At 34.4% G+C, this 19,031-nt stretch overlaps 1 protein-coding gene and 1 pseudogene across 1 annotated transcript in view; both read right to left on the bottom strand.

Annotated features, from left to right (window-relative positions):
• LOC115880890 (hepatic leukemia factor) overlaps window positions 1–13,259 on the bottom strand; it is a 290,548-nt gene extending 277,289 nt beyond the window's left edge. Inside the window, exon 1 of the mRNA XM_030898219.1 lies at window positions 12,789–13,259. Within this exon, the coding sequence (XP_030754079.1) occupies window positions 12,789–12,882 (94 nt within the window). The 5' untranslated portion in view covers window positions 12,883–13,259. The remainder of the gene's footprint in view (window positions 1–12,788) is intronic.
• A 2,292-nt stretch (window positions 13,260–15,551) lies between these two features.
• LOC115880935 lies at window positions 15,552–15,669 on the bottom strand (annotated as a pseudogene).
• Window positions 15,670–19,031: the final 3,362 nt, after the last annotated feature.

The following is a 19,031-nucleotide window of genomic DNA, read 5'->3' as shown; positions in this document are numbered from 1 at the left end:
ATTATTCACCACATATGACACGGAGTATTTAGAATTTTTTAGAATTTAGAATGAGTGGGAGGGGGGTTAATCACTGCGACCTTACAGATCCATTGTGTTCCCCTTTCTTGAGTCATAACTCATCATACAGTCCCAGGGCTTTGACAAAAGCCAGTATCTGGGACGGTTTTATAGAGAGTAGTTCTCCATCTCCAATATCAGTCGTACCAAAATTCATGGCACGAATGGTTGTCGTCTCGGCGCACTCAGTGATGAGGTGTACTGGTGTTTCCCCATCTTACCCACAGAATCTGCATTCGCCGTTTCTTCTTAGTTTCAATCTACTAAGGTGTTCATTGAGGAGACAGTGTCCTGTTAAAAACCCCTGACAATCCGAAGATTGTTCTTACTCAGACCCAGGAAGATCTGTGATTTTTCTTCATCATAAGCCCTCAGAAACTTCTTCGAGTGTCTTAGACCATTGGAAAATTTCCATTCCAGGTTGCGGATGGAATCTTCCAAGTTCTTGAGTTCCGCCTTGAGTTGGTTACCACTTGGAAAGCAGAACGGTTCTGGTTCAGTTAGTGGAGTGTTCGCTGCTTTCCTAGCTAGATTATTTGCTTTTTCATTGCCTTCTATCCCTTGGTGAGCAGGCACCCAGTGTAGGAGGACTTTGTTTTCTTTGCCTAATTTATTCAGCTTCTCTATGCATTCTTTGACCAATTTCGAATTGATTGATACTGAGTTGATCGCTTTTAACGCTGCTTGACTATCAGACAAGATGGCTATTTCTTGTTTCCGATAGTTCCTATCTAAGATAAGTTGTACGCATCTTTCGATAGCGTAGATTTCTGCCTGTAGGATACTAGGGTAAGTGCCCATTGGTTCGGAGTATTTAGCTCTCGACCCAAATACTCCTGTTCCCGTATTGGTTTTGGAAGCATCAGTATACCAAGTTATGGTATGGTCTTTTAACTGCTGGGCAAGCGTTTCGCTCTTCCAATCCTTTTTATTACTCAATACTACATTGAGATGTTTTTCAAAGTTGTACGTTCTTGGCATATCGTCCACTGGGAGTTGCAGGAGTGGTATTTCCTTTTTGAGGGTGTTCCAAGCCCCTGATCTGACAATTCTCCCAATACTAATTCCGTTAGTAACCATTCTAATCATTGTCGCATTGGCATATCTACCAATGACAATGTGCAGTGGTGTTAGATCTAGAATGACCTCCATTGCTGCTGTTGGACAGGTTCTCATGGCTCCTGTGATGCAAACGCATGCTAGTCTCTGGACTTTGCATAGGTTTAGCCTTGACACGGAGTATTGAAGCTAAACAATTATATTTTTACAAATTGTAAGTTCTGGGTTTAGGGCTACAATTTAAAAATATTTTTACAAGATATAGAGTGTCCCAAATAAATAAAAAATGTTATAGTTGTATTTTTTTAAATGAAACGCCCTATATATTATGTATTGTATTTCAAAATACGTAAAATGTATCTATTGTCAGCGAAATATTTTATCTGCATTAGTTATTTAGTTCTTGTTATGCACGCATTATCAGATCTAGACATAAAACACGTTGTTATAGTAAATTATTCCACTATTAAAGGAAATTATTGCTTACTAAGGCATTCTGTTTCGTGATATCCGGTGTCCTCAACGAGAATGGTATACAGGTCGATTTAGATAAGTATGTATATTTTTTTAAATGATTTCAAATTGAATTCTATTGAACAAAATTATGTAGCTATATGACAGTAACATTTAATGTCTTTATCTTTAATTTACAAAGAAATAAAAAAATATATTATCAGAAAATTAAGAAATAAATAAAGTAAATTTAAAATGTGAAGCAAAGAAACTGAATAGTCTAGAACTTTAATTTTAAAACAATATACACGGAGTCCGATATAGAATTTTAGAATTTAGAATGAGTGGGAGGGGGGTTTGGTTCCATTAGTACCTATCTAAGATAAGTTGTACGCATCTTTCGATAGCGTAGGTTTCTGCCTGTAGGATGCTAGAGTAGCATCCATTGGTTCGGAATATTTAGTTCTCGACCCAAATAATCATAAATCAATATCAATAAATCCCTGTTCCCGCATTGTTTTTAGAAGCATCAGTATACCAAATTATGGCATGGTCTTTTAAATGCTGAGCAAACGTTTCTCTCTTCCAATCCTTTTTATTGCTCAATACTACAGCGAGGTGTTTCTCAAAGTTGTAAATTCTTGGTATGTCATCCACTGGGAACTGCAGGATGCTCAATAGTCGAATTCGGGCAATGCCCGAAAAAAAAACGCAAATCTAGTTTTGGGGAAGGAATATTTCCCAAACCCGAAAAATCAACTACTAATTAACACCCTCCAAATAACCACGCTAACCAACTCGTCAAATAACTAAACCAATCCAACCAAAAAGAGTGAAACCAATGCAATCAAATCACACTATAAGCAAAAAAAATAACGGAATAAAATTAACTTTTCGGTTTTGGGAAATATTCCTTGCTCAAAACTAGATTTGCGTATTTTTCTCGGACATTACCCGAATCCGACTATTAAGCGTAATTATATCTACCTATGACAATGTGCAGTGGTGTTAGATTTAGAATGATCTCCATTGCTGCTGTTGGACAGGTTCTCATGGCTCCTATGATGCAAACGCATGCCAGTCTCTGAACTTTGCACAGGTTTAGCCTTGCCGTCCATCGCTCTAGTTTTGTGTACCAGGCAACTGCTACATAAGTAATCATGGGTCTTACTTTCATGGTATACACCCAGCGCAAAATGTTAGGGGAGCAGCCCCATCTATTTCCGACCAGTCTTCTGCATATCATGAGAGCCTTTGTGGCTTTGCTGGTAATGTTCTTAATATGCCTGTTCCACAAGAGTTTACTGTCTAGGGTTATTTCCAGATATTTGACTCCCTGTGATGGCAGTATTTCCTTTCCATCTAGTTGGATTCTTTTGAAGTTTTTTTTTCAGACTTCGCTTTCTGGTGAATGGCACTATCGCAGTTTTGTCTGAGTTGATACTCAGCCCGACAATCCTGCACCATCTCTCAGTGATACGGAGTCCTCTTTGGATAATATCACACAGGGTACCTTCATGTTTCCCCCGAGCGATCATGACTATTTCATTCGCATACCCAATGCATGCGGTGTATATTCCCGCTAGAGTTAATTCGACTAGTAGTTCCACCTTCTGGAGCTCCTTGCGTTGTTTTAACGGCTACAATTTTGGTGCCCATCTGAGCCTCTGCTGTTCGTGTTGACAGCATTTCCCAAAACCAGCGAATAATAGTTTTGTTCACCCCTTTTGTTTCTAGAGATCGCCGACCACCTTATGTGGTACATTGTCAAACGCCCCCGCAATATCCAAGAAGGCACAAATTGTTGTTTCTTTGCTATCCAGACTTGTCTCTATTAGCTCCGTTAATTGGTACAGAGCAGTTTCTGTGGATCTGCCCGCTCTATAGGCATGCTGACTATCGTGCAGTGGTTTAACCTTTAGATGATTTTCTCCAATATGGTTGTCAACTACTTACTCCAGCGTATGTTCTCACGATGTGAGAATAATAGGCCTAAATGATTTGGGATTTGTCCAGTCAGTTTTGCCTATTTTGGGTATGAAGATTACTTTTACTCTTCTCCATATGGTTGGTATATATCCCATCGCTAGACTGCTTCTTTTAATGCTTAGTAGATGGTGAGTAGCCGATATATGGTGAGAAGACCGTACCGGAAGTGTTAAAAAGATAATTAAATTAAAGGAAAGTTGCATCTTGCCTTGCATAAAGTTATACCGTTGATTGAAGTTATACCTATTTCGAAGTCTAAAAATATCCGAAATTTAAAACTGACAATCTTAAAAATTCTTTTTAAACCATGGGATAACTCTCTATTAAACGGCATTGAAATATATTCTATATGGGATATACGATATATCTATAACATGGTTAGCGAAATACGCGTCCAGTGCAAAAAAAAATGTTTTAGTGTTTAGTGGTAAACTCGGTTGTGAATTACTGTTTTATTTTGATAATGTTATTAGATTTTCAATCTAACGTTTCGTTTCCAATATAACATCATCAACTTAATTTTTCTTTTTTAAATACGAAACTGGAATTTTTTCAAATGACATTAGTAGTAGCATGCTTGTTAAAAAAATATATAATCGAGAATATTCCCATAAATAAGAGACAAAGTGTTGGATAGAGATGAGTATACGGATCACTTTGATTATGTATATTGTAGCATTTTATTTAAATTACACATAATTTATATAAATGTACAGAATTATTTTATTTAAATAAATCAAGTTTAAGTCCTCGCATCGAGATGGCATTCTAAGTACTGCTATTGTCTTTTTTTTCTCCAAGTTTATTTCTGGCGAAATATTTCAGTCCGGTCGAAGTTTGTTGGTCACTTTATATCTGACGGTGTATATTTGCACTTCGTGCCTACCTTCCCTCGCCATATTGGTGGTAAAGGCTCAAACCTATAGAGCTATCGGCGGTTGTTGGCATTTTGCCAATTTGTTTGAGAAAACCCTCTGAGCAGAGGTAAGACTTTTATTTTTAACGTAACGTTTCCTAATACTTCTTTTTTTGACAGGGTTTTATTTTATGGTACGCATTTGGTTTAATGGTAGCATTTTCTGGTGCCATGTTGTTTTTTGTACCTGACATTTGGGCCACGTTTTGTCCCTACAATTCACACCGGGAATAACGGAGGAATCTCCTGATTCCACAGCAGTTTAGGTTCCTGTCTGTGTAGAGACGTTTTTATCACAATCCAGTTCCAGTAGCAGTTCACCACAACCAGCTTGTGACCAGAACGGATAAAAAAAGGCCAGATCATTTCTTTTTATATAATTTAAATTCACTTGAATGCATTAAGCCCTTCGGGCATATTATACATTTGATTACTTTAGAGTCACTTTGAAATATTTTATTCATGTTATGCATATTTCTGATATCTATATAGTACGGTTTTTTTAATATAAAGAGTCCCTATATTTTGGTACCAAGATCGACAGACTTTTTGCGGAATAATTAATAAAATATTAATATTCAGAAGCGTGCAGATTTAACTACCATCTTGAGTGATCTGTTTTGATACATACTATTTACCAACAGACATTTTCAAACATCAAATTTTTCATAGTCTTATTTTATTCTAATTAACATTTAATTATTAATTATACTTAGTTATTAGTTTATCTCAGCGTTTCATTTGTGTAATTCCTAAAATAAGTAATACCTATATTCTGAGTTGATTTCTCAGTTCTCAACTTAGAAGTTTTCGAAAGTAAATGGAAAACTGAGTGGCGCCCAGTATATTATAAAGACGTAAGTATCACAATTTAATTTTCACTAGCTTACGACCCATTGCTCACCGGCGAACAGCTCCGTCGCATAGTATTAGTTGTTTTAATATTTTTTCCAAAAGAAAATTCTTATAAAAAAACATTTTTTTTTATAACTTCTAATGCTACAATATGTGTATAAAACAAGTAACATTATTTGGGGTAAGCGTGATCCATTGTTTTCCCAAGTCATAAGCTGTTAAAATGTGAAATAAAATATACAGGTCCTTTAAAAAATAATGTAGTAGCCCGAATACGATACGTCGATGAGATTTAAAGAAACCAGGTTATAGCGCCAAAAAACTTACAAAACTTCCTATTTAAACTGTGTTTCGAAAATGAACAGTTTTTTAAATATTTCACAAAATATATTTAGGCGTTTTTCACAAATCACCTCTTGTCACAGAAAATAAGGGAAATTTGGCAACGCGATAAAAAGATCTTTTTAGATGACCATCAAAAAAGACAACTTGTTACTAATTTAACCCATCGTGGGAGATGTTTGGGAGATAACATTAGTAGTATCATCTGAATTAGACACCCTGTATAGTCGTAACAATTAAAATACGATCAAAAACTGGATTTTAGCCACATTTTATGGCGTTTGTTTTACCGATAAATGGTTTGTGGAATGTTAAAACGGCAGTCAAAAAACTATATCACTAGGTCGATCTTAGAGGTAACTTGAATCCATAAAGACATTATTTATAACATTTGGATGATTTCCAGCTAAGCCAGTGTTTTGGAATTAGCCGCTCGATGGGTATGTGAGTGTGTGTGTGTGTTTAGATACCTATAACCTTACTACAGTTCGAGATGTAAATTGTGATCGTATAAATGATTTTTTCCCGTAGTGCTTTATAAATAGAAATCTTTAACATATTTCTAAATACGCTGTGTATGCGTACTACGCCTAATAATGGATTATTATAGCTTTTGTAATTTAACGTCATTAATAATTGTCAATGAAAAAAAAATAGAAAGATGTACTAAGAACACAGTCATAGTATAGATAAATATTATGCAAAAATATATCTGCTATTTCTTAAAACAATTCTTTATTAAAACTGCAGATTCCAACCCCCAACTTTAATTATTAATTAATACTACAGATTTAAACAACGGAAAAATAAGACAGAGATCTCTTCTGAAAATTGTAAAGAAAAACAAAAAAATCGATCTACTGCTCCTTGTAAAGAGAACATGCCTCGGAACAAGCTGACAACAGAACGTTTTTGAAATGTCAAAAGGGATACTATATTCTTTTCATAAAATTTAATGGTCGCTTATTAGCTTCAATTATTTTTTTTGTTATATACTTATTACAATCAATCAAAGTGCATTGTATTAATTGAAACTATAGATTATAGACTTAATACGTACTTACTCATAACAAAAATTATGAACATATCGTAGTAGTTACGATTCGCATATTTTAAACTATAGATTAATAGAATGGATACCGCGTACCTGTCAAATGTCACCTTTTTAATTCAACCGACCTCCTAGATCTTCTAGTTTCCGAGATCCCAATTCCCAATTTGGGACACCTTGTATATGACAGATATAAAATAATTATAACTAATAATAACGACTGTAATAACAATCTTATTTCTTAGTACTAGTAAAAAAACGTACCAGTGTAAATTCAGTATACACGTTTAACTGATTTTAAATACTGCATATACGAGTAGTCTGCAATTCTAAATTTCTGTAATGTAAAAATATTTCTCGGAAAAAACACGTTCGTTATTTACAGGGAAATGAATTTATCAATTATCAGTCATGCAGATGTTCGAACGTAGTTTTTACATTTACGCAAATATTCTTGAATTTTGAATTAGTCTCGATCTTTATTTCCAAACCAACTTCACATTGTTATCATTCATTCAGTATATGTACAAAAAAATGCAATAAACGTTATATATAGTTAATAAGTAACGTAATATACCGGGTGAGTCTCAAAAGTGGCTCTCCCCTATAACTTCTTTATTTTTTTAAATAAATAACAAAATTTAACATGTTAGTGTTCTTCTTCTTTCTCAACCTGGTTCCATCCAGTGTTGGATATAGGCCTCTTCTAGGTTTTTCCATGCTTCGCGATCTCAAGCCAAAGACGGGCCAAAGTCGGAAGACAATGGCATGTTAGTACATGACATAAATTAGGATTGCAACCCCTTGGCGGCCGAATTTCCAAGAATCCCTTCTTAGTGCTCACATACATCACTTAAGGAACGCATTTACCAAATTTCGTGTTTCTCTGTCAAGCAGTTTCGGCTGTGCATTGTAGTCATTTCCGGTGAAACAGGAAGTGACCAAAAACAATAATTAAAAAAACAGTATAAATATTATTATACGAGTAATACTATTTGACCAAATATTCATTGTAGTAATACGATTATTTATTTATGCGAATCAATTCTGATTTATATCATATACTACCAAATCTCGTTTATTTATCTGAAAAAATAAAAAAGTTATAAGGGTCAACCACTTTTGAGAAATACCCGGTATATTGAAAAATAAAAATTACGTCAGTCAATCCTAATTTATGTTATATACTAACATACTAAATCTCGTTTTTCTATTTGAAAAAGTAAAAAAGTTATAGGTTGAGCCACTTTTGAGACGCACCCGGTTAGTATAACAGAGTTTAAAAATGTAATAAACCAGTATAAATATTATCATACGAGTAATACCGTATGATCAAATAAAAACGGCGTCATCGATGGCTATGAAATGACAATCGATGACATTTCCCATATAAATTTACATATAAAATGACAGCGATCTTCATTTCATAGCCATCGCTGACGCCGTTTTTATTCGATCATACGGTACTATTTGACCATATATTTATTGTAGTACTACGGTTTGTTATTTGTTATATTTTATAAAAAAAACAACATTTACTAACATTCATTAACCATTACAGTTGAGGGTTGGAACCTTTGGTGTCACAACAGCAAAATAAAACACCAGTTCACCACAATACAACAAAACACTTTATTTTTGCAACCATGTTAGCATCATCGGGAGATGATTAAAACTAGTTTTAATCTTGAGTAAATCAATCTCTAATAACTTGAGTATTAATCATCTGCTGATGATGCTAACATAGTTAGCGAAACGCGCGTTCAGTGCAAAAATAAAGTGTTTAGGTGTATCGTTGTGAATTAGTGTTTTATTTTGCATTTATTAACTACATTATTGACTTATTTTCTAATCATTTAACACACCACATCGGGAAACTTGCCGAGCTACATGAAATAATGAATTACACTGCAAAATGAAATTAGGCAGGTGAGTCCTAGTATAGGTCAAAAGTCAATTAGATACGGTTGAATTTTACGCACGATAGCGTTAATTTTTTTTTTAAACGTGTAATGCTAATTGATGTAAATAAATGGTAAATTATCGAGATAAGACTGAAAATTAATAAAACCATTAAGGATATGATAGAAACATAGTAATATTTGTTACATGTGTATATCCTGATCATTAAAATACATACAAATTTATTTTTTTGTTAATTTTTTTTGGATTGGAAATTTTGGATATTAAACAAAAACTTTGGTATAGTGTAATTCGCTAAGGTACCTCACGACTTTCGCAACGCGAATATAGTGAATATATTTAAGAACAAAAGAAGTGCATCAGATTGTGGAAACTACCGGGGAATTTTACTACTGGCTATTAGAGGAAAAATTCTTGCAAAAATTATGGCAAACCGCCTGCACCCACATATAGAAAAAACTCCTCCCAGAATCGCAAATGGACTTTCGCACCAACCGCAGAACCGTTGATTCCATATTCTCTGTTCGCCAACTACAGGAAAAAGTAAAGGAACAGCAGAGTAAACTTTATATTGCATTCATCGACCTAAGAAAAGCCATCGACTCTGTAAAAAGAAGTGCACTTGACCATCAAGGCACTTCTAGAAATTGTGCGGAAGGACCTGCATATTCGCATAGCAACCCTCCTCTGCACTTTCTGACAGGGCTGTTTGGTATTTCTGACATTTGAAAGTTTCCTGTCAAACAGAGGTGCCGCATAAAGCAGAATTGAGTGGGTTACAGCACTAAGGAGTTTTCTTTTTTGCTCGGTGGGTCCATCTCTGTTCGGCATTAACCTGGATAGTGGCAGAGTTGATCTCTCCGCTTTTTTGCACTACATTCATCAGTACCAGAGAGAGGTCCGTGTCCATCCGAACCTATTCCTCTTTAACTGCGATAGGAGCAATGAAAACATCGATAGTCTTGTAGATGAAAAGCGGATTGGTTCAAGAAGCGAAAAATGAATTTGGAATCGATACTTTATCAGGATTTTTCCAGAGCGGGAGATCAAGATTTTTCCAGAGATTTTAAAATGAAGTTATTGTTTTGTTGGGTAAAGCATAACGTAAAGCAAATTTTGGTACTGACTTTTGACATTTTTTTTGTCCCACCCTAAACACTGGCGTAACTAAAGGGGTGACGGGGTGCCGAGTCCACCCCAGTGGCGTAACTTGACAACTGGGGGCCTCGGTGCAAGATATTTTGGGACCCCCTGAATAAAGAACAAAACCAAAATAATATATATTTTTAATAAATGTTTTTTTGAAGGACTCTGCGGGGCCCCACGTTCTGGTAGGGCAAACTTGAGCTATATTAGTTATTGGTCCACCCCCGGTACTCCTGGGCACCCCCAAAAAAATCTTGGCTAAATATTAAATTTTATTTGCTTGTGATGTTAGTAAAATTTCTTTTTCTAGTTTTGTTTAGTAAATATTATTTTGTTTTGTTCAAAAGAAATGTGTTTTAGTTTATATTTTTTACAAAATTTGCAGGTATAACTAATAGATATTTAACTAATCCACGAGAACACGAGTTGATAACAAGTATATCAAATTTATTGATAGAGAAATTCATGTAAACGGTTTATTCAAAAATGTGTTTATTTTTTAATATTATTTTTCTTCATTTTTTAAAAATCAAAAGCCCTAGGTCTACGCCCATGGACATGGACATGCAGTTAAAAAAAATAAAAGAGACATTTTCTGACAATAAATAAATACCTGTGCAAGCCCAAATCTTGACATTGTAGTTTTTTTGATCGTATCCATCTTATCTTAAACTTTGGACTTCTGTTTTATTGCCAACCTATAAAACCAAGTTCCGTAGGAAATCTCGAGATTAACTACTATCTGAAGATAATCTGAATCAAGAAAACTGGCCCTTAAAAGTTCTAAGTCGTAGTAAAACATTGAAATATATAAATTTTTTATTCATTTCATTTCTGTTTTATTAATATTTTATTTTTAAGACAATACTGCATAGATATGGTATTATTGTAAAATAAACTCTAACACAACACTCTCAAGTATTTATATCCAACCACTAAAAACTCAAAATACAAAGTTCACGAAAATGTCGAAATAGGACAATTTTTCCTAAACACCAATCCCGAAACACCCATCTATATATCCTAGTGAACGGCGCAAATGCATCTCACAGTTCCTCGTGCTTTTCCGCCTATAAATAAACTCTAAATTATATCAATTATTATAAAATCTCATGCCGTCACGAGAACACATTTGACGTCTGCAGTCCCGCGCGTACACGGTTGCCAGCGTTTCCATTGATTTACGGCGCGGCCGATATATACCCAGGAATTAAATTTAACCTGACAGGTACATTGTCGCTGGGAGTCAAGTTAAATATAGCTAAATAGTATAACTTGTCAAATTTTATTTATAAAAACGTGCGACACAAAAGGAAACTCGAAAAAAATTATTAGATACATTGTTTTTCTGAATAAATAAAAATCTTCATCAAAAAAGATTCTGTCAGTAAGTAATTTAATGGAGATTTTTTTTTCATTTAAAACCATTAAATATCTGTAAATACCCAAAAGTACAATATAACTTTATTTTATGTCCTTTTCACTTTATTTATTAATTATTATTCATTAGACACAATATACAATGTAGGTAGATAGAACAAAAAACTCTAAAGTATGAAAGACAACCTGATACACGTATTTTATATTCTTTCATTTTTTATTTCATTTTCATTTTTAAATGAAGCATTATCTATTATCTATGAAATACTGTTTATGTTTGTCTCAAAAGTGGCTCACCCCTATAACTTTTTTATTTATTCAATGACATAAATTAACATTGATTGACGTATTCAACTGTTTTTGTTTACTTCCTGTTTCACCGGAAATTACTACAACTTTTGATTTTTAATTGACATTTTTGTTTACAAAAAAATTGTACTTTAAATTTCAATCAAGAGTGCCATGGCTGTGTTAAAAACACTAATTTTTAATCAAGGAGCCTTGGAAAAATAGATTTGATCGTCTAATGTTTTTCGTGTCTTCTCTTGGACGGTTAAAATATACCCAAATCTTATTTTTAATCGTATCTCATTTTTTCAAAGGGAACAAGGGTGGTTCATTAGCATATTTGGAAAAAGCATTTTTTTACGAATAATTTGGTAGGTACCACACACTTGGTATTTCGAGTCAAATTGTCGTTATAAACCGCATATCAAAATTTCTAGTAAACCATATCCGGATATGTAAAAACTTGACATATGATAATATGACATGTCATTCTAATCAAACTCTCATTTTCTATCAAATAAAGTAAAAAATACCGAGGATGTCATTTAAAAATCCAAAATTGTAGTATTTCCGGTAAAACAGGAAGTGACCGAAAACAATTGAACACGTCAATCAATCCTAATTTATGACATATACTAACATACCAAATCTCGTTTTTTTATCTGAAAAAATAAAAAAGTTGTAGAGGTGAGCCACTTTTGAGACGCACCCGGTATAAGAAAGTGTAAAATTATATTGGAGAAAAAATAATGTTATCTTCAACAAAAAAAAATACTAAACTGACAAATGCTATAACGTAAGAAAGACTGTAATTGGTTAGGAAGGTACCTTAAACTTCAGTCTATTTAGTATTGCTGTTAACACTCCATGCTATTAGAAAAGTTTAAATAAAGACACTCTGTAGAAGTAACCTAATATTGACCTAACCTGAATTTGATTTAAGTGTAGAAAAATATATTTTTTTTACTTACAACAATATTAAATTTGTTTCGTATCTTAATTACCTTTTTTGACAAGGTAGTCAAAATTTTGTTTAAACTGCTGAAACGTGGTTCGATTTGGCAACGTTCGTGCGCGCCTGCGTCTCCCACGCCAAACATGTGACCGCTCGTGAAGGATCACGAATTGCAGGAAAATTAAGCGAAAAATGGAAATTTTTTAATGAAAATATTCAATATTCTGCTGAATGATGACAGAATTTCATTCTCTAAACCAACTGCTGTTATTTTATGTAGATAAATTAGTTCTAAATTGAAGTATTAGGATGGTGCTGTTGAAAGGGGGTGTGCGCGTAGTATTTTTGTATAGAAGCGAACTAGGGCTTACCGTTTAATAGTGGGAAGGGGTGTCCGGGGTGTCCTAGAAATGATTTAAGGCCGCTTTCGAGTAGTATAGGTGAGCCCCGGTCCTTGAAGCTCATCTCACTATCACTGTCACTGTCGAAATTATAAATTGAACGCGGAATTTTGGCGGTTGTGTGTTGAGAGGTTTGCACCCCTCAGGCCGTGGACATGCGAGAAAAACTAGGCGCTCGGCGCGTCGAAACGGACTAAACGTACTCACAGGTCGCGTCGTGGTGGTCGTCGTCGGCGGTGCCGTCCTCGTCGTTCAATTCGGCGGCGGAATCGTAAATTCGTCAGCCGTCGTGGTGCTGGCGCGCTCTGGCGATGATCCGGTGACGACGCCACGGCACGCGGGTTACAGTCCAAGGCTGATAAGGAAACGGGCGCGGAATTTGATAAAAAATAATCATCGTAGCGGCCTCAACATAACCTTGGCGCCCGACCTGGATGCGGGTGCGGGGGCGCTTCGCCGAAGACTCGGACCTGGGGCGCCAGGTGGAGGAGGCAGGGCGCAGGCGCGCGCCCGCGGACGGCGGCGCCGGGCACCCGATGCGACGCCGATCGACTCGCGAAGACGCGGGACGCGTCGAATACGGAGTGGTTGGAACTTTGATGAATTTTAAAATTATTGGCCGCCGCACTTATGGGGTATTTTACCTCAAAACCTGGCCAATAATATACATATAAAGAATTTGCTTCAAATTTTATTATATACCTAGCGTTTTTTTATTGACAAGATTAAGATTGAATTATATAACATAAATACATAAGTTTATTCAGGGTGTCAATAACATATCAATACTCGAGGGAGTGATTCCTCATGTCATTTTATGGAGAAAAGTTCCCATAAACATACGTCCAGAAATGCATTGTTTCTAAGATACAGGGTGTTGAAAGTGAAAAACGCTACATTTTTATTCGATTAAAAAAAATTGTAACTGCCAAACTCGGAAAAATTAGCAAAACTTCTTATCAAGGCCTTCTAAAGGAATACTTAAGCTACAAAACCAGCCAGATTGATATACTTGATAAGGTTCGATTACATACTGAAAGTTTACATAAACATTCTGTTATAAATGAAATAATATGTCTATTATTGAACTAGCAGATTAATATTGTTCTAACTACAAAATAACAGTTATACTAAAGAGTAATTTTAGAGAATTTTAGAATAAGTGGGAGGGGGGTTAATCTCTGCGACCTTAGAGATCTATTGTGTCCCCCTTTCTTGAGTTATAACTCATCATAGAGTCCCAGGACTTCCTACGGAGACCCGTGTCCCTCACAGTCGAGGAGCTACGACCCAGGCCGGGTAGACGAAACGGTAGCTTGTGTCGCCTGTTGGGTTTAGAGGTAGGAGGTAGGCTCCCGACGCTTGGAGGAGGTGGTAGCTCGTATGCCACTTGCGGAGGATGGTCTCACGCAAGTGTCAGCCACCTCTCCTGTAGTTCTCTTTGGGTTTGGCCCCTTGGAACTTTTATTGTTACAGTGTCGCTAGGGGGTTTCCCCACAGCTTCACCGGTGATGTTTTTATTACTATTATTACCAGATCTCATAGTGTTCCTATGAGTCGCTAGGGACAGTCGGTCCACTTCTACAGAGCCCGCATGTAGAAGTAAGGGGTAAAATACAATGGGGTGCCCCAAGGTTGAGGCTGTCCGTAGCCCCGCCCGGTATCGTTATATGTCTTGGTGCAATTCCCTGGCCACGACACTACAGTCAGGGACAAGACGATGAGTGAGATGCTTCTTAGACCAAGCCAAGTGCTAGGGGGGATTCCCCTATGGTTTTTCAAAAATATGCATTTTTAACAAGTCGCTGTAACTTTTTTTCTATGGAAAATTTTGTATTTTTATGAAAACATTTCCAAAGCGCCTTTTTACGTAGAATTTAATGGTTTAAGTATATTTTTTTTAAAATTAATAATTTAAGAATTATCAACAGAAAATTTGATTTTTTATATGGGACACCCTGTATATTTTTAATTTATTGAAAAGAATTTAAAATTACCTTTCCAAAACTATAACACACTTGATATTTTGCTCGATTCCTCTTCGAGATATAGAGTATATAAAAATTCGCCGGCTTTTAAATTAGTAGGCTTTGAACGGCACCGGCTGTAATGCAAAAAATTCTAGCTGTGAACATCAATTAAAACGAAAATAATATTTGCTATGAGAGATGCAGAATTTTATAACAATTTAAAATATATTTAACCAACATCAACACATTTAAACTGTATCTAATAACAATAAAAATAAATAGCAAACCAAGACATGAGATTTTGACAGACGGGGCAGTTTTTGAAAATTTCTCGCGGAACTCATTAACTCAGTGGGGGTGAAAGATACTACTCTCATAACTACTAAGTATTTCTAATTCTTGTCTCGATTATACAGAAGAATAAGGAACCTTTATTCTTCCGCAAATATATCCATAGGATTAGATCCATGGGCACTAAGTCAGGCGGCCTCGACGGCCAACGCAACGGCTGGGATCTTGGTTAGCTATTGAATTATTCTTGAAATTGGCTGCAAAAATTTGCTGACAACTTCAGCGTTCAGAGGCGGTGCGTCGTCTTGTGTAGTGTTCCCCTGTACGGTTGCCTTATGGACGGACTGTGTCCAAGGTTATGGCCCAGGTTACGGACATTATCCAAGGTCCTAGTAGCGTTCCAAGGTACAGGTACTGTCCCCATATTGCCACAGTATGGATACAGCGTAAGCCCCATGCTGCTGCTGTTAAAAAATAACGGTACGCGGGGTTCCCAAGCGGTCACCCATCCAAGTACTAGCCGCGCCCGACGTCGCTTAACTTCAGTGATCGAACGGGAACTGCTGAACCGACGTGGTATGGCCGTTACATAAAGTATAAAATTAACTAACGGAAATTTATAGAAAATATACTTATAAAACTTTTTAAAATATGATTCTTGACAAACTGGTGAACGTAAAACTTATTTTTATTAATTTATGAATATAGTTTGTGGAATTATTAATTATATCACAGAATATCTAGCTACGCAACAGAAAAATACTCGAAATGAAAGAGCTAAAATTGCACAAATAGAATACTAGATGGCCTTGTAGCTCGGCTAAATATGCACAGTTGCCAGATTCAAAAAGACTTGAATTGGCATCCCATTCTTTTTACTGTGTATAATGCCAGTATGTGTTTCTTTATATTCTTCTTTTCTTGTCAGATACACTTATATTAATTATTCCTTTGGCTATTAAAATAGTTTTAAGTATATTATTACAAAACATATACATTTTTAATATACACTACCTTATAATGTTAACTAAGAAAATACCTTTAATTACCTTTAAAATTAATAATATACAGGGCGATTGATAGTGATATTTATTAATGCTGGAACGTTAGTAATAAAATATAAGTTTAATAATAATGGAAATAATTTATTAAAATGCAGTACAAAAAATGTTAACTGACTAAAAATACTATAATAACAAATTTCTTCCGTTTGCCACGTTATTTATATAGACCTAGGTAGATTTTAAAAAGTGACACAGGTACAATTAATAATATATTAGTTCAACATAAAAGTTGCCGTCACGACATCGAACAATAAATTAAAATTCGTAAAATAAATTAAAATTATTAATTAAACAAATCTTTATAAAGAAACGCAAGTATACCAAATTTGGGCCCAATCGAACTCCAGGAAATGATATCATAATAGTGTACTATATTATGGTACCACTTGATATGCTTTAAGGTACCATAATATTGCAATGTCACCGAAGATCCGTAGTATACCAAATTTAAGAACAATCTGCGTAGCTAGATATGGCATTTATTTTATTAGATTAGCATGAACAATGCACATTCTCCATTTTGTCAAGAAACATTAGCTGAAATTATAAAATAGTTTCTTTATTAGTTCTTTTTCTATTATCGAATATTTAGTTTCAGACAGTTCCTTGAGAAACAATTGCGCCTAAAACATAATTGCTTGAGTGAGTGGCGAGTGAGTAAAACAAAAGGTTAATTAAAATCAGGATATCGTGAAATTGGTGAATCTACATATATAAAATGCTAATGTTTATCTGTGTCGTCTCTACTGAAGTAACGATTTGCTCTAGAAAGTTGCTTTTTTACTAAAAGATAGCTAATTAGCTCTTCTAAAAACTGTCGTCGCCGGATTTTTTCTTTTTCATTTAATTAAAAAAAAATAAAAAGTTTTTTTTCTGATGTCTTGGAGGATGCGCCAGGCTTCAACTAGTTTATTAATAAAGATTTACAGGTTCAAAAGAATCAACAAATTCTATAGAATGACTTAGTTTAGCATTTTTGTTTAAGCATTAATTAGTTAATGGTTTTGTATTTTTTGCAAAATGTTTAATAAATCTGCGATAATAACCTACTAAACCAAGAAATAATTTAATTTCTTTTTAACTTTTAGGTGATGGAAAATTTTTAACAGCATTTATTTTATTATATTATAATATATATATAAAATTCAGGCAGCCAACAAAACATCCAGTTCGAATTCGTTCATAAAATGCTTTACGGCGTTGCCAATGTGTTGTGGTTTTTCGAAATGTTTTATGAGGTGATTTCCATATATTTTAGTGTTTTGTGGTATTATTTTTAGTGATTTTATTTAGAAACAATAAGACAATGGTGCGAACTTGCTTAATTTGCAAAAATAGAGACGATTTAAACCTAGAAGTTTGATTTCGAAGGTGAGTAAGGCTATGTTACATCAGTGCGGTGCCGAAAGGTAAAATAGGAAAAAATCTTTGGAAATATTAGTAAATCACACAGTTTTGGAATGTACCGTTATAAGTAATGAACCATTACATTAAGTTAGTTTCGTCACGTTTGGTTTTATTGAATATCTTGATCATAATATTTAAATATTATCAAAACCAAGTATACAAATGCGAATATTAATTTGTTGAAAAAATATATAAAAAAATTAAAGATGTCACAATTACGAAAAATGTTCAATAGTGATATACCATATGATCGAAAAAAAAAAGTCATTTATTAAAAATTGACATAAAACTTGTCAAAAACTAATACTGATTATAGAAAAATTATAAAAGGATAGAACTTTTCCAGAAACACAAATCGATATCCAAAAAAAATGTTTTCGAATTTTCGAAAAATCAAATACAACCTTAAGGCGTACTACTGCCAGTAAGTGTCATTAAAAAATAAACAAGAGTAGGGGTCATGACATATCACCTTGCCAAAATTATCACCGATTGTCATTTTTGACGCCGTTTTTTTTGATAGTATAATTTTTGTAATAGAGGAATGTATTTTTTGTTTTGTTTATTAAGACTAAAAAAAATTATATAGTTTAAAAGATGAATGTGTCTTTGTTTGATATGTTTTATTGAATAGTTAATTATTTATTCAGTACAAGGTCCCGATTATCCGCGAAGAAACTGATCCAGAAATAAGTAAATATTTTAGAAATTTTCTTTTGTTTAACAAAGATCTTTATTATTGTTGTTAAAAAAAAATATTCTCATTTTTCACCCTTGCTTCAATCAAAATAATACCATTAATTCACATAAATGTTTTATAAAAGTCGTCTTCGGCTCGTATTCATTGAACGCTTGATGGATTATATTACTACTGGAGCAATTTACAGACATTACTATGGAAATGTGCATATCATAATTTCAATTAGTTATTTTCGTATAGAAGTGATTGGAGTATAGAAGTAGTCATTTTCAAAATTTGAAGAGCCATCTAGCACAACAATATATCGTATCCAAAAATCATATTTACGAGAATATAATATTAAATTATATATTACAATCAAAATAACTACGCCACTGGCACACATTCTCAAATTCTCTGAACAGCGTTGCCATTCTCTCGGGAATCCTTCATGACTGCGATCAGCCCATCTTGTTCCCACTCGCATAGAACAAGAAACGAATGTCTGATTCTGATCTTTTTCTTTTTATGAATGAAATGCCGGGTCTACTTTATTTAGAGGTCATTGCCTCCTGCCAAGCATTTCCCAAATGTCAAGCATGATGGGCAATCATAGTAGTATATAGTTGATAGAGATATCATATTGACTGAGATATTCACTATAATTGAATGAGCATGTAAAGCGGATGTAAATTGGATGTGGCCATTAGACCAATATACTACTACCAGACTATTACTACTACTAGACTAGATAAATATCACACAGAATATGTCTAATTCTTGGTGTATTCTTTGGTTTAAT

Source organism: Sitophilus oryzae, unplaced genomic scaffold (genome assembly GCF_002938485.1).
Source record: "Sitophilus oryzae breed Bouriz unplaced genomic scaffold, Soryzae_2.0 scaffold_1660_pilon_pilon, whole genome shotgun sequence".
Classification (NCBI taxonomy): domain Eukaryota; kingdom Metazoa; phylum Arthropoda; class Insecta; order Coleoptera; family Curculionidae; genus Sitophilus; species Sitophilus oryzae.
This window is presented reverse-complemented; position numbering and strand designations above follow the sequence as displayed.